General features: G+C 40.4%; 1 protein-coding gene across 9 annotated transcripts in view; it reads left to right on the top strand.

The window, feature by feature from the left end:
- Positions 1–12,502, top strand: part of msi2b (musashi RNA-binding protein 2b) — a 264,521-nt gene that overhangs the window by 239,409 nt on the left and 12,610 nt on the right. For 6 of the 9 annotated variants that reach the window (XM_034152830.1, XM_034152822.1, XM_034152817.1 and 3 more), the window contains one exon: positions 9,070–9,249. The exons of the other annotated variants lie outside the window; for them this stretch is intronic. In XM_034152830.1, the coding sequence (XP_034008721.1) occupies positions 9,070–9,249 (180 nt within the window). The remainder of the gene's footprint in view (positions 1–9,069; positions 9,250–12,502) is intronic. 9 annotated transcript variants of the gene reach the window in all.

Raw genomic sequence — 12,502 nt, 5'->3', positions numbered from 1 at the left:
TTAACAAAATGAAAAGAAAAACGATTTGAAACTGGCTTTATTAATGTACAGATTTGGTTAATGTATGCAAACTACAGTAGCACACATTTATTAAGAGAATGTCTCATATGCATATTTAAAAGTAATATTTCAGAAAAACAAGTAATACAAAAGACACTTAAGTAAAAATAAATGTAATCAACCTGGGACGTTTCATGTTGATATCTATTGCTTATTTATTTCCCTATTCACCTGTAGTGTCTCCCCTTTGTGAAGGAATAGGACCGGCTATAACAGACGGAAAACTATGTTCAGATCATTCCTTAGACTGGATAGATATCATGTGCTTTTCTAAAAGTTGAATCTAAGGTGGGGTCAGAAACTTTCTGAACAGGTGGGTCTCCAGTCTGTATTTGAAGCTGGTGAGGTATTCTGATCTCCACCAGAAGCCTGTTGCACCAGTTAAGAGCAGAGCAGGGACTGGTCCTGTGTTGAGAGGAAGTCTGAGAGACGGGCTCCAGGCTGGAGGTAGATCACAGAGATGTGGCTACTGCACCACCGCCTGGAGCTACAGATCTGCTGGCCCATACAACGCTTTATACGCTGGATTTGAACCTCATTTCAACTTCCACAGGGTGCCACTGGAGGGTCACTATATCAGGTGGAGGGGCTGAACATCTGCATAGTAAAGCAGCAAGGAGGAAATTGCTAATTTGGAGATGACTAATGCATGCACCAGCACCTGGGCTGCATTTTGGACCAGTGTAATCTACCTCTGCTGTTCATATGAAGGATACAACTGCAATAATGTGCCATTGTTGTTATTTCTTTATCTTACCCTTGTGTTCTACATTACTAGATTAAACGTTTGGTTCTATCAAATATAAGAACATAGTGAAAAATGTCCATCCCAGTCCCAAACCCAAGGTGATGTCTGTGAGTGTCTTTCTTTTAGTTAAAATCCCCAATAATATTGCCTTTTAATATGATGAGCTTTCTCAAATTCTATGTGTTTACATATTTTATAAGGTAAATACTTAATATTTAGTGTATAGGCCCCTATTCGTAAGCTTTAAATACCATATACAGTATGGGTGTCCTATTCCACATGACCTATTATGTCCTCTAATTGTACTATATTCTTTAAACTTGTGAATACAATTACATAATTGAATAGACTCAAAACAGCATTGAACAATTACTTTAATCAAAATCTATAGACTCTTTTTACTTATTGTCGCATTTCTAAAGTCAGGTTGTTCAACCATAAATATACAGTTACTCTTATAGACATGTGTGTCAACACTATGTTACTCATTCTTTAAAAGAAGGGTATATATTATTCAGTTTTATTCATTTTAAAGTAGACGTATCTGAAATCTCCTGTGCTATAGCGTTGTCAGATAAAGCAGAGAACAATGCTGTGATGCAGATGGCTCTGACAGTCCGGGGAACGCCACAGGTCCCAGTCTACTCTGGTTGAGTGTTTTCTTTGGTCCCTCTGAGCTTTCTGCATAGCTCAAATGTCAGTCTCAGATCTCGGCTCTACCTGCAGTGTACACAAAGGCTCATTCAGATGCTTTTAAAAGCTCTGGCTACTTGCTGTGTACAGAATGTCTGACCTGACTAGAAGGGTCAGTGTTGGACTGCAGTAATAATCCTTTTTATTGAGACTCAGGATCTCCGCAGTCAGTTAGTTGTTGGTCTTCTTTGTTCTTCTGTCTTTTATTCATCTCACTTCTTTCTCTTCTCCAATGTAAAGAGGGAGACTCATATGACAGACATTTTCAAATTAAGATTTGTATCAATTTCCTAACAACAAGCTCTGTGATCTGCAGCAGAGCTGAGAGGACACCAGTATCGGCCGGGAGCACTGGTCTTAATCAATCTGGCCCTCGGTGAGCTCAGGTCCAGTTGTCCCAGATGCTAATCTGCAGAGCTCAGCTCTGAGGCCACAGGCGCTCTACATGGATTCGCTGCAAAATAACATGAGCAGGCATGCCAAGCCCATCCTCCTTGTGTTTTTGTCTAAAGGCCCAGGGAAAGATGTGACACATCGGGGAGGGCAAAGTGTCCCTTTGCGCCTCCACCACGAAGCGGTGGCTCTCACAGCTGTGGTTAGCAGATGCTCAGAGGTTACAGGCGCAGGCCTTTAGGGACATCAGCACTCTGCCCTCCAGGGGCCACACGTAACACTCTCTCCACACAAAACGTACTGAGGCTTGATGGGGCTTAGGCATGCTGTAGTCAGTCCTGCAAATTTAGTTATAACATACATGAGATATGGTGTCCTTCTTTTTCATTACATGACTCTCTGTTTCACTTGCATCATACAATTATTTTGAAGATATTATAACAAACCCGTTTTTATTTGTATTACCTGCAGATTGCAAAGCAAATGTAATTGTTGTCTGCATTCCTATTTCAGTACATGATAGCATACCGTGTTCTGAGATTAATGCCATGAAATTAAATTTTGAGATTTATTTACACACACCATTGCTTTCAATCGTAATTCCTCTCCCAGTTGATTCATATTGTAAATTGTTCTGTATCTAAATCACCATTAGATGCAGCTAGTATTACTCTGTTTTCAGTTATAGTGAGTCCTGCATTTCTTCAGACCACAAAATCCTGACCAGACATGTTTGAAAAAATTGTGTTCAGCCAAAAGGCCAGGGCTGTCACTTCTCAGCATGCTCACGATAGGATAATCTGTGCCGACTGTCGATAACTGAGTGCCCTTTCTCAGTCCTAACTTCACCATGTTAACACACAGGTTAAAATCTGCTTTGAAATCATTTAGTGCGCACTTATTCACTGCTCTGTTTGTACATTGTTTTACCCATGATTCAGTGTTCCGCATTTCTCTTTCCAATATAATTCCCCAACCAAGGTTGAGGGTACATTTAAATCAGTAGCTCTGTTTAGTTTGCAGAGCAGCAAGAAAAGGGAAAGGCAGGCAGAAAATGGAAAAAACTGAGGTCTGAGTATGGGTGAGTAAATGCAAGAAGAAATCATCTGTTAAAATTAATTAGCCAAGCTTCTCTGAACACAAAATGACAAGACATTAAATATGTATTATTTATGAAATGTCTGTGCTCTCTGAAAAGGGTGTCTAGTGCTGTTAATTACTCAGCCATTCATTCAGAAAAGATTATTTCAAATGGAAAGTGAAAGCAAGGCTAGACAGCAAAAGAGCTGTTAGTTTCTTTCACGCTATTTTTAAATGACATTGGTGAAAATGGAAAAGCTAATTATGGTAGCTCTGAAATTCAAAGCTAATTTGAGAAGCAGCATGTCAGGTTTATTGACATCTTCTGTAGAGTGATGTGGTTTGATGGCCACCGAGGAATCCTTCTGGCGCCGCGAGGGAAAGGGAGGAGCGACTGCATGAGAAATTATTCCTTGCAGAAATGAAAATAACTTATGTTAATAGATGTAATGATTCCCCTATTCCCACTCATCCGCACCTGCTGAGTGTAGAAATTAACAGAGATATGTATGTATACTCAAAGCGTCGAAGTATACATGAACACTAAAAGCCTTTTAAACTGATGTATTTGCAGAGATAACTGATTTAGAGGGGACCTATCATGCAAAATGCACTTTTGTACGTCTTTTATACATGAATATGTGTCCCCGGTGTGTCAGGGAACTCACCAAGTGTCAGAAAACACAACCCTCTCTCTTTTCCTCCATACCCAAATCTCTAAAAACGGGGCTGCAACAGAGCTGATATAGATTTGAAATTGTTCTGACGTCAGAAACGGGGAGCTCCGCCTATATTATATATAGTTTATTTTATAACTATTATTCTTTTTGTATTGCTCTTGCTCTTATTGTTATTATGTTATTATGTTGCATTGTTGGAGAAGCCTGTGACATAAGATTTTCAACTACATAATTACTCTGTAACTATGTCAGATTGACAATAAAGAACCTTGAACCTTGAACCTTGATATGGGCAACTCTCCACCTATCAGGGAATGGGGGGTTGGGCCACGGCCATTGCCGCTCGAAAGCGCTGGAGACGCTGTAGTACATATGCCAGGCCTGTAAGTGGCGCTGTAGTCTGCCACAAAAGCAGCGAAGAAGACTTCTCACAGAATCAGCCCTTGCAAAAACAGGGCTGGAAAAGAGCAAAATGAGGCATGGCTAAAATGCATGATCTGTTTGGTATTTTGAAAAAGGTTAGGTATGGCCCTACAATATATTATTCAAATATAGCATGATAGGTCCACTTTAAGCAAACCTTTAATGGCAATGGCAACAGGTTCTGTTCCTGTTCACACGTTAAATCGCTGTACTAAGATTGCAGTTTGTAGGATATTAGATGTCTTATTTCACATACCTATTATCAGGTAGTTCAATCTTAAACATATTTCTTATAACAGACATGTATGTGCACAACACTATATTACTCATTCTTTAAAAGAGGGGTATATATTATTCAGTTTCTAATTAAGTAGACCAATATAAAATCTCCGGTGCTATAGTGTTGTCAGATAAAAGCAGAGAACAATGCAAGATTAACACGTTAAATCGCTTTTTAGGATATTGTGCCATCTAATGGTAATGTAGTAGATTGAAAGCAACTAAATACCCTCCACCGCCCTTTCTTCAAGCATGTCGGAGAACTACGACGGCCTTAATGGAGGGCGATATTGATGTTTAACTTTGTTCTCTTTTCGGAATTTCAAATCAAGCGCTTCCTTAGCTAACAGCCAGCAACCTAGGGGGCAATAAAGATGTTTTGGCTTTACCATCGGGTAGCTGTCATGCAGCCTGTGTAAAAGTTCTTAAATGTTGCATCTGCTGTCTGCAGAACAACAAAGAGCAGACATACACAATTAAAATCAAATGTTCGGAGCAGAAGGTGAAGAGCTAATGGCACTTCACCGGTAACTGCTAGAATCCACTTCAAGACAATGGTACTTGCGTACCATGCTGTGAATGGATCTGGCCCTTCCTACATCCAGGACATGGTTAAACCATACACCCCAGCACGTGCACTCTGCTCTGCATCAGCCAAACGGCTCGCTGCACCAGCACTGCGAGGGGGACCCAAGTTCCCATCAGCAAAAACACGTCGGTTTGCTATCCTGGCTCCAAAATGGTGGAATGAGCTCCCCATTGAAATCAGGACAGCAGAAAGCTTACACATCTTCCGGCACAGACTGAAAACTCATCTCTTTCGACTCCACTTCGAGCGATAGAATTACTAACAAAGCACTTATATACTAACAAAGGACTGGCTTATCTAAAGCTAGTTGAGTAGCACTTGAAATGTTTTGGCTCTATGAAAACTGATGTACTTATATGATTCAGTTTTCTTCAAGTTTGTATCTTCCTGGTCGAATGCACTTATTGTAAGTCGCTTTGGATAAATGCGTCAGCTAAATGAAATGTAATGTAATGTTTGGAAGTATACATCATTTACCACAATAGATCATTGTAATCTCAATATTGACCCTCAATAGAGCCAGAGTTTGGTTTGTCCATTCTGGGCTACTGTAGAAACATGGTGGTGCATCATGGAAGTGGACCTGCTTCCTATGTAAATAATAGGGCTCATTCTCTCTAAGGAAAACATAACAGTTCTTAGTTTCAGGTGATTATAATGAAAACATTAGACAACAGTTGTGAATATTATATTTCTGACCTGAGAGACCTGTTCATTTTTTAGGGAAAGCAGTTTCAAGCAGCGTTTTTGAACTTTGTCTGTGAAGATGTTTTGTTTTCATTTTAAACATGGATTGTGTCTTTAAAAGTGTGCATGTGTTAGTTAATATGTTGAGTTTCTGTGGGAATTAAAATAAGGATCATCTGAAACTTGGTGCAGAACACTGGCGTACTTATGAAAATATTTTTCACACTCTGAAGTCTCAACAGGCCCGGGAGCATGACGCTATATTTTATCATCAGCGTGATTAGTTTTATTTTCCAACTAGTGAGAAAAAGAGCAGCAGTGCTTTCAAGGTTTGTGATTCCTCCTTAAAGGCAGTCACCTGGCAAAGTGGGAACGAGAGCAGGGCATTTATCCACTTAAAGAGAGCCACCCCGATGATGTCAGTAACAGATGACTGCTAGACACTCCCCCCTCCATCGCCGCACAGCCAGCTCTGGTCATTGAGGGCAGGAGGGAAAGAGGGTGGGGGTAGGGGAGATAATTACCAGTATAAATGAAGCCCTGCGAACGATTCGCACTGCTGGGTCCCCTGATCTAGTCTCCAAGGCAACCTCAGCACGCTCATTTGTTTTGTAGATGAGTAATTACATCCAATTAGTGGCCACTGGAAAAAAAAGGAGTCCAAGAAAGGCCCATTGTTCTGGATAGATTGTGTGAATATTAATAGTGGGAAGGGCTGAGGCACCGTGATATGATCGGTGATACTAATGCAGCTGTGGGCACACTCTGCCCAGTCTCATCCTGCATAACGGATCAGATAGCCACTGATGAAAATATATGGCTCTGAGAGTCTGTGCCCACATGTTGTCTCTGAGTCCTACTTTTGTCCAGCTGCCTCTATCCGGCAAACAACGGCAGTTTGTTACCTAAGCCACCTGCACCTGAATGCAGTGTGTGAAAAACTTTCATTAGCTGGCTAAATGTTATTTACAATCCAGAAAGATCTGTTTACTATGTATGTAACATTGTACTGTCTGTGACCACTTTTACAGCCCTATAAACTTTGTTAGTTAATAGATTTTAAGGCTAAATGAAATGAGTTTGGTGATTATAATAGTTCGGGATTGGTTTTGGTTTGAATGACCAACTTTTCATAAAGCTGGGCAGACATTGATAAGATGCAGTCCGTTTGATCCCTAATTGGGTAACTCCGGACTCATTCCTGAATTGGGCCGATGTCCTCCATGTAATGTTGTTTGAAAGATCTCTTATTTTGCGTTTCAATATTATTGAAGTAGTAGTTTGCACATTGTGGCTTCCTTTCTCGCTGTTTGCCTACATTGTTTGGTAAATGGTCATCTTCAAATAAACGTTGTAGGAATTAAGAATGGGCATGGGGGGTTTTGTATTTACAGTTGATCTGTAAAGTATGATAATAATATGTTCTGGCTGAGCAGGAAGTCAATTAAAACCTAATCTTTGAGTAGCACAACAAACAGAATTGAAGAAAACCCACTGTGTAAGTTAAAGCTTGGGTAGGTAACATTAGAGAAGCCAGCAAGCGTCATACAATTCCTAATGACCCCAAAATGGTGTTTATGAACATAAACAACCAACATGGCTATTGCTTGTACTCACAGTTGTCAAGATAGCAGATTGTGGAGAACTTTGGTGACGCACAATGAGTTCACAAGCAGAGTGAGCTCAGGTATTTATAATAAATCAATGTTATAAATACAGCACCCACCCTAGCTTTAATGTTCTTCCGTTACTTACAATTAGAACCTTATCTCAATTGAAAATAACATTCCCATTTTGAAGCACCACTCCAATTATTTGCTGCTGACATTATTTTAATTTATAGCCCATATTATAATGTCTAAATAATAGTGTTAACAATACTGCTGTTATTTGGATTACGGTTAATATGATCTGTTACCACAAACTCCTTTATACCTGCAACTTTACTTTTACAAAGAAGACGTGCGATCTTTAGTTACAACAGGTTTTTTGTTTAGTTGCATACTTTATTGGAGCAACTTAAAATACTCATTATGAGGCGCCGTTTAAGTAGTGTAAAATGGAATGTGATTCCTGTCTGGCCCCAGTCTTTACTCTGTGCTAAACTGGTGACATATTTGAAATAGCTTCTTTATGAATTCCCAATAACACGGTTTGTGGTATTGTCAAATGCTTCTTTTCTCCCTGTTATAATTATTCCATTGATCCAGTTTTCCTCATTAGCAAGGCCAATCAATGTTCTGTGACATTTGTCTAAGTGAAGTAAATGGAATGATTGCTTCTTGAGCTTTGTTCAATGTGTCAGGTATTATGTGACGTACGTGGGAAGCCTGCCGTATTTGGAGCCTATCATTTGATGAGTGGGCAGACAGCCCACAAGTGGTGAGATCAGAGTGCTAAAAAGCATTGGCGGAGAGAAACATGGCTGGTGCTTACTTTCCATTTGGCAGAAGTGGACTGTCTTACTCTGAATGGGGAGAGGTGAAGTGGCTTTCAATGGCTATTCGCTCCAGGTCCCAAATAAAATTAAAAAAACACACAGCGGGGGAAACCCAGCATGGAAAAGCCGGTTTTACCAATCTCAGCCCCTCGTGAGTAGATTAACTGTGTTTTCAAAGAGGTGTGAGAAGGAGCCGTTTCTTTTAATTGCACTCTTTATATGAGCAGCTTGTCTCAGATTAAGACGACAAGCAATAAATGCCAGCAGGGCTGATTGCTGAAAGACATTTTCTAAACTGTTGATAATCCACCATCTGTGTCACAGAGAGCAGCGTTGGAAGATAAACATGTATATCTGTATCTCATTCACATGCAAACCTTATCATCTGTTGCTATTTGTTTGAGAAAAAAAAAGAAGCTTTAAATTAATTATTGATCGGTGCACGCAATGTTTCTTTTCATTTAAATGACAAAAGCTTCCCTCAGGTGTGTCGACGAAGAAATGTATTGACCTGTGTTTTAATGATTCCTCAGTTTTATCTCAATCCTTAATGACGGAAAGAAATCAAGAATGGCACAGGTCAATAATGCAAAAACGTAAATATGGAAGAAAGGTCTTACTGTTTATTTTGTATTTATTGTTATTGGTCCATTTGAATCAAGTCCAGGTTTTAAGAGTCATTTAAGAGGTTTTCCATTGTTAGGGAGAGATAGTGTGTATCCATAAATGTGCAGCTGAAGCGTATCAAACACGGACCATATGCCAAGGGGGCCTGGCCACATGCTAGGAGCTGCTGGGGAGGGAGGGCAGGGGGGGGCAATTCAAGCAGACAAAACTCAAGGATGTACTTTTGTTTAAAAAAGAATGATGGTGAAACACACCACAGAACTATGCTTAACAATCTGGACATTGACTTTGTAAAATGCAAAAAAAGTTGTTTTCCACAATGATGGAGTCCCCTCCCCTCCCCCTCCCCACCCTATACTGTATCTCCCAGGCCTCCCCGATTATGGGTTTTACTCTACGCCCAGTGACCAGAGGGGGGGGCCCTGCTCCTTTGCTGACTATGGCTCCCTGGGGCCCCAAGCGGCTCAGATGCTGCACAGTGAGCATGCCACCTCCGCCTGCAACTCCCCCCTCCAGCACCTACACAGCCCGGATCAGTTTAAGAACCCAGGTTTGTATAAGCGCATCTATCTCATCCACTTCTTTGGACTTTTCAGTTTGATTCATGACATTATTCCATGCAGATCTTGATTTGAAATACATTTCCTCTTGCTTTTGTTAAGGTAACAAATAAATCCCCCTCTACAAAAAAACCCTTTACAAACATGTCTTGCTGACAAAAAAAGCATTGCATGTTCTTCCTCCTTTCTTTAATGTAGATGTTCTGTTTCTTTGTGAAGTTGTGTCCCAGCCCCTGCTTGCACACAAGGGGCCGACACATACAGAATGCAGCCTTCATTTGCATGCCAACAAAATAACTACTGATGATGTCGGAGAGTACACTCGCCTCTCTAACAGAGCTCAGGTTTTTGTGAATTTTGAAGAGCAAAGGAACAAGTTAAGTGTGGGAGTGAGAGTCCTGTACGTTTTTAAGTGTAAGAATGATTGCTCATGGTTATTAGTGTGTGACTTGGAGATCAGTGGAGATGCTGTACGATGCTCACTTAAAAGACAACATCTTTGCATAATACAGCCATTACTCTACAACACGAGTCATTCTGTGTGCTTTTCTGATGTTCTCCTATCCACGTTATGTAATCATGACTTTTTAACTCAAATATATTGCACAGTGACATTTCAATACCTGCATGCAATGCATTCAAACGATTATACATTCATGCTGTGTCTTTGACAGCAGACAGAAATCTTTTACAATTAAGAACTTGTAAGAACAGTACAGTATTTATGTCGTTGTTATTTTTGAAACTCTGATAATTACAGTATATGATCATGTTTCCACTGGCATGACACACCTCTAAATTGTGATTTAATTTAAAGGAGGTGTAGTTTAGCGGAGAGCCTTCATGATGTGGGCCTCGCTGCAGGGGACAGCGCTGACCTACGCTCAGCGTTAGGTTCCCTCTCTCCGGAGACTCGTGGCCCTGCGGGGCTTACATCCTGCCATAGCCTTCACCTGACAATAATAGCTAAAATATTAAAAACAAAAGGGTCCGTCCCCTCGCCCTTTTGGACCAGTAAAGTGAGTGTGAGTGAGTGTGAGACAGACCCTCCCCTAATGGGTAAAGTGTTGGCCAGCTGCCCCAGGCAGATGTTGGCCTTTTCTACAGACGTTAGCACAGCAAATAGCAAAAACCAAAGACGTGTTGTATAGAAACAGCTACGCAGATGTGACTTTTTCTGAGGGTGAGGGTTTCTTGTAAAGCTGCTCATTGTAACACACACAGACTAAAGGGCTGGGCAATATAACCCAAAACGTATATCACAATAAGAGTCATTGAATATTTCGTTAAATATCACAGTACAGCACGTTATAACAGTTTCAAGTGAAGGTATAAAGGACAAATATGTGTCTAGCTATGCATAGAGTAGATGAAGACAGAAGTTTGATTAAGACAACATTCTTGTATAACAGGAGATTTCAATATATGATTAAATCACAATATGACTCATATTGGATTAATGCCCAGCCCTACTGCACACACAGTTTATATAGATCAGTGTGAAGTGTTTAAATTCCTACAGCATCACTACACACTTTCTTTTCACACTCACTATGCTCCATTATCGAGGCCTGGTGTCGACATGTTTTCTATACATTATAGTTAAGAAAGGGTACAGATCAGCTGGGTTTCTTAGCTACTGTAAATCACTGTGTTGGACTGTCGCTGCGTGGCTTGTGTTTTGTTTGCTTGGTTGGTAAAGCACAGGTTTTTCTCACTTGAGAGGACAGCTTTAAATCCTGAGAGTCGACCCGATCGATGTTCCTGTTGTCTGTGAAATAGACTTTATTTTTGTAGCCAACCTTGACCCCAATAATATGAAAATCAGAGAGTGCATTATAGTGAAAGGAATCACAATGGTACTGTTTATTCGCATGTTTGTTTTAAGTAGATAAGGAATATGGTTTTCAGGAAGTGTAATAGATTTCTGTGTACACGAGGTGCCTTACAATGATGATGATTACCAGCCCTAGGTCATGGATTACCCATATTTCATTTCTCATGCCATTACTGTGGAAATGATACGGCGAGCGGCCCTGCTCCTCTCTAAGCGCTCCGTCCACTGATGAAGATTGTGCCCCACAGATTGCTAGCCTGAAAGGGAGAATAGCATATAATGCAGTTTGAAGGCAAATAACAATGATAAATGTTTTTCTGGTGCACAGTGCCACCATCTGTACAGTTCGACATTTATGTGGATTGAAATGAAGCAAATATAGATTGGAAGACACAGACAGGCAACAAAGCACAATGTGCAAAGAGTCAGACATTAGACCTTCATCCATTCATCCAATTTTTCTCTCCACATGTTGAAGCCGCCCCTAGCATCACAAGATGTTCTGTCTTTTTACTCAGATGTATCTGCGCTACAACTGAAGCACAAGAAAGACTATCATTCCTTATAAAGAAAAAGAATCAAAATGACTATAAACACACTCGCCTGTGTTATTCTGAACAACAATCTGACCCACGTTGCACTTGAGATTGTTTTGCTCCCATTGCTCCATTTTTAAATGGAAAAATCAGTTCCACAGGGAGAGGGGTGAGCCACACTCTTAATAAAAAAATCAGTCATGAGGATTGCCATTTTAACAGAAAGAAAACGTCCCTAATTATATAATAAGCCAGCCTACTGGAGGCTGTGCAGGCGAGATAAGAGCAGTAGCTGCTCCCTGTTTAAAGTCCTTACAGTTAAACAGCAGTGTGTGTGTTTAGTGAGATGGCTTCATTCCTCTGGAGTGCATTACACCATATCTGGAGTATGTTTTCAGGTGCTTCTAATGGACCTAACATGGCTAATACAGCTCTGAGAGATGGAGCGCTGATATGTTAAACATGGAGACAAGGATCGTGTGCGTCAACACTACAATCTTTATTTCTTTACTTGCTCTCCAAAGACTTCCTCTCAGGCATCATGAGCTCATACACACACAAGATGGAGCCTTTTTTCTACAGTGGCAATATTTTTCTTTTTAATACCTTTTTTTTTTCACAGTTTGAATAAGGGTGAAGCAGGGTTATGTGATGCTGACAGCAGAGGAGATTGCTGTTAAGAGATCACTGCATTTTTCTTTTTCCCCTGCATTTATTTTTCCTTGCCAGTGTCACTGCCCTTTAGTAGGCATCTCGATTTAAAAAAAGACATTTTATTAGTCTGAGTTGCTCTTACTCACAGGGCAAAGGTGGTAAGTCGTGTACAGTATTTCTTTTTTGTCCCCTCTGAGTTTGGACCTGCACATGAAG

The sequence above is a fragment of the Trematomus bernacchii genome, unplaced genomic scaffold (assembly GCF_902827165.1).
Source record: "Trematomus bernacchii unplaced genomic scaffold, fTreBer1.1, whole genome shotgun sequence".
NCBI classification, from domain to species: domain Eukaryota; kingdom Metazoa; phylum Chordata; class Actinopteri; order Perciformes; family Nototheniidae; genus Trematomus; species Trematomus bernacchii.
Note: the sequence above shows the minus strand (reverse complement) of the source record. Positions and strands in the feature narration are given on the sequence as shown.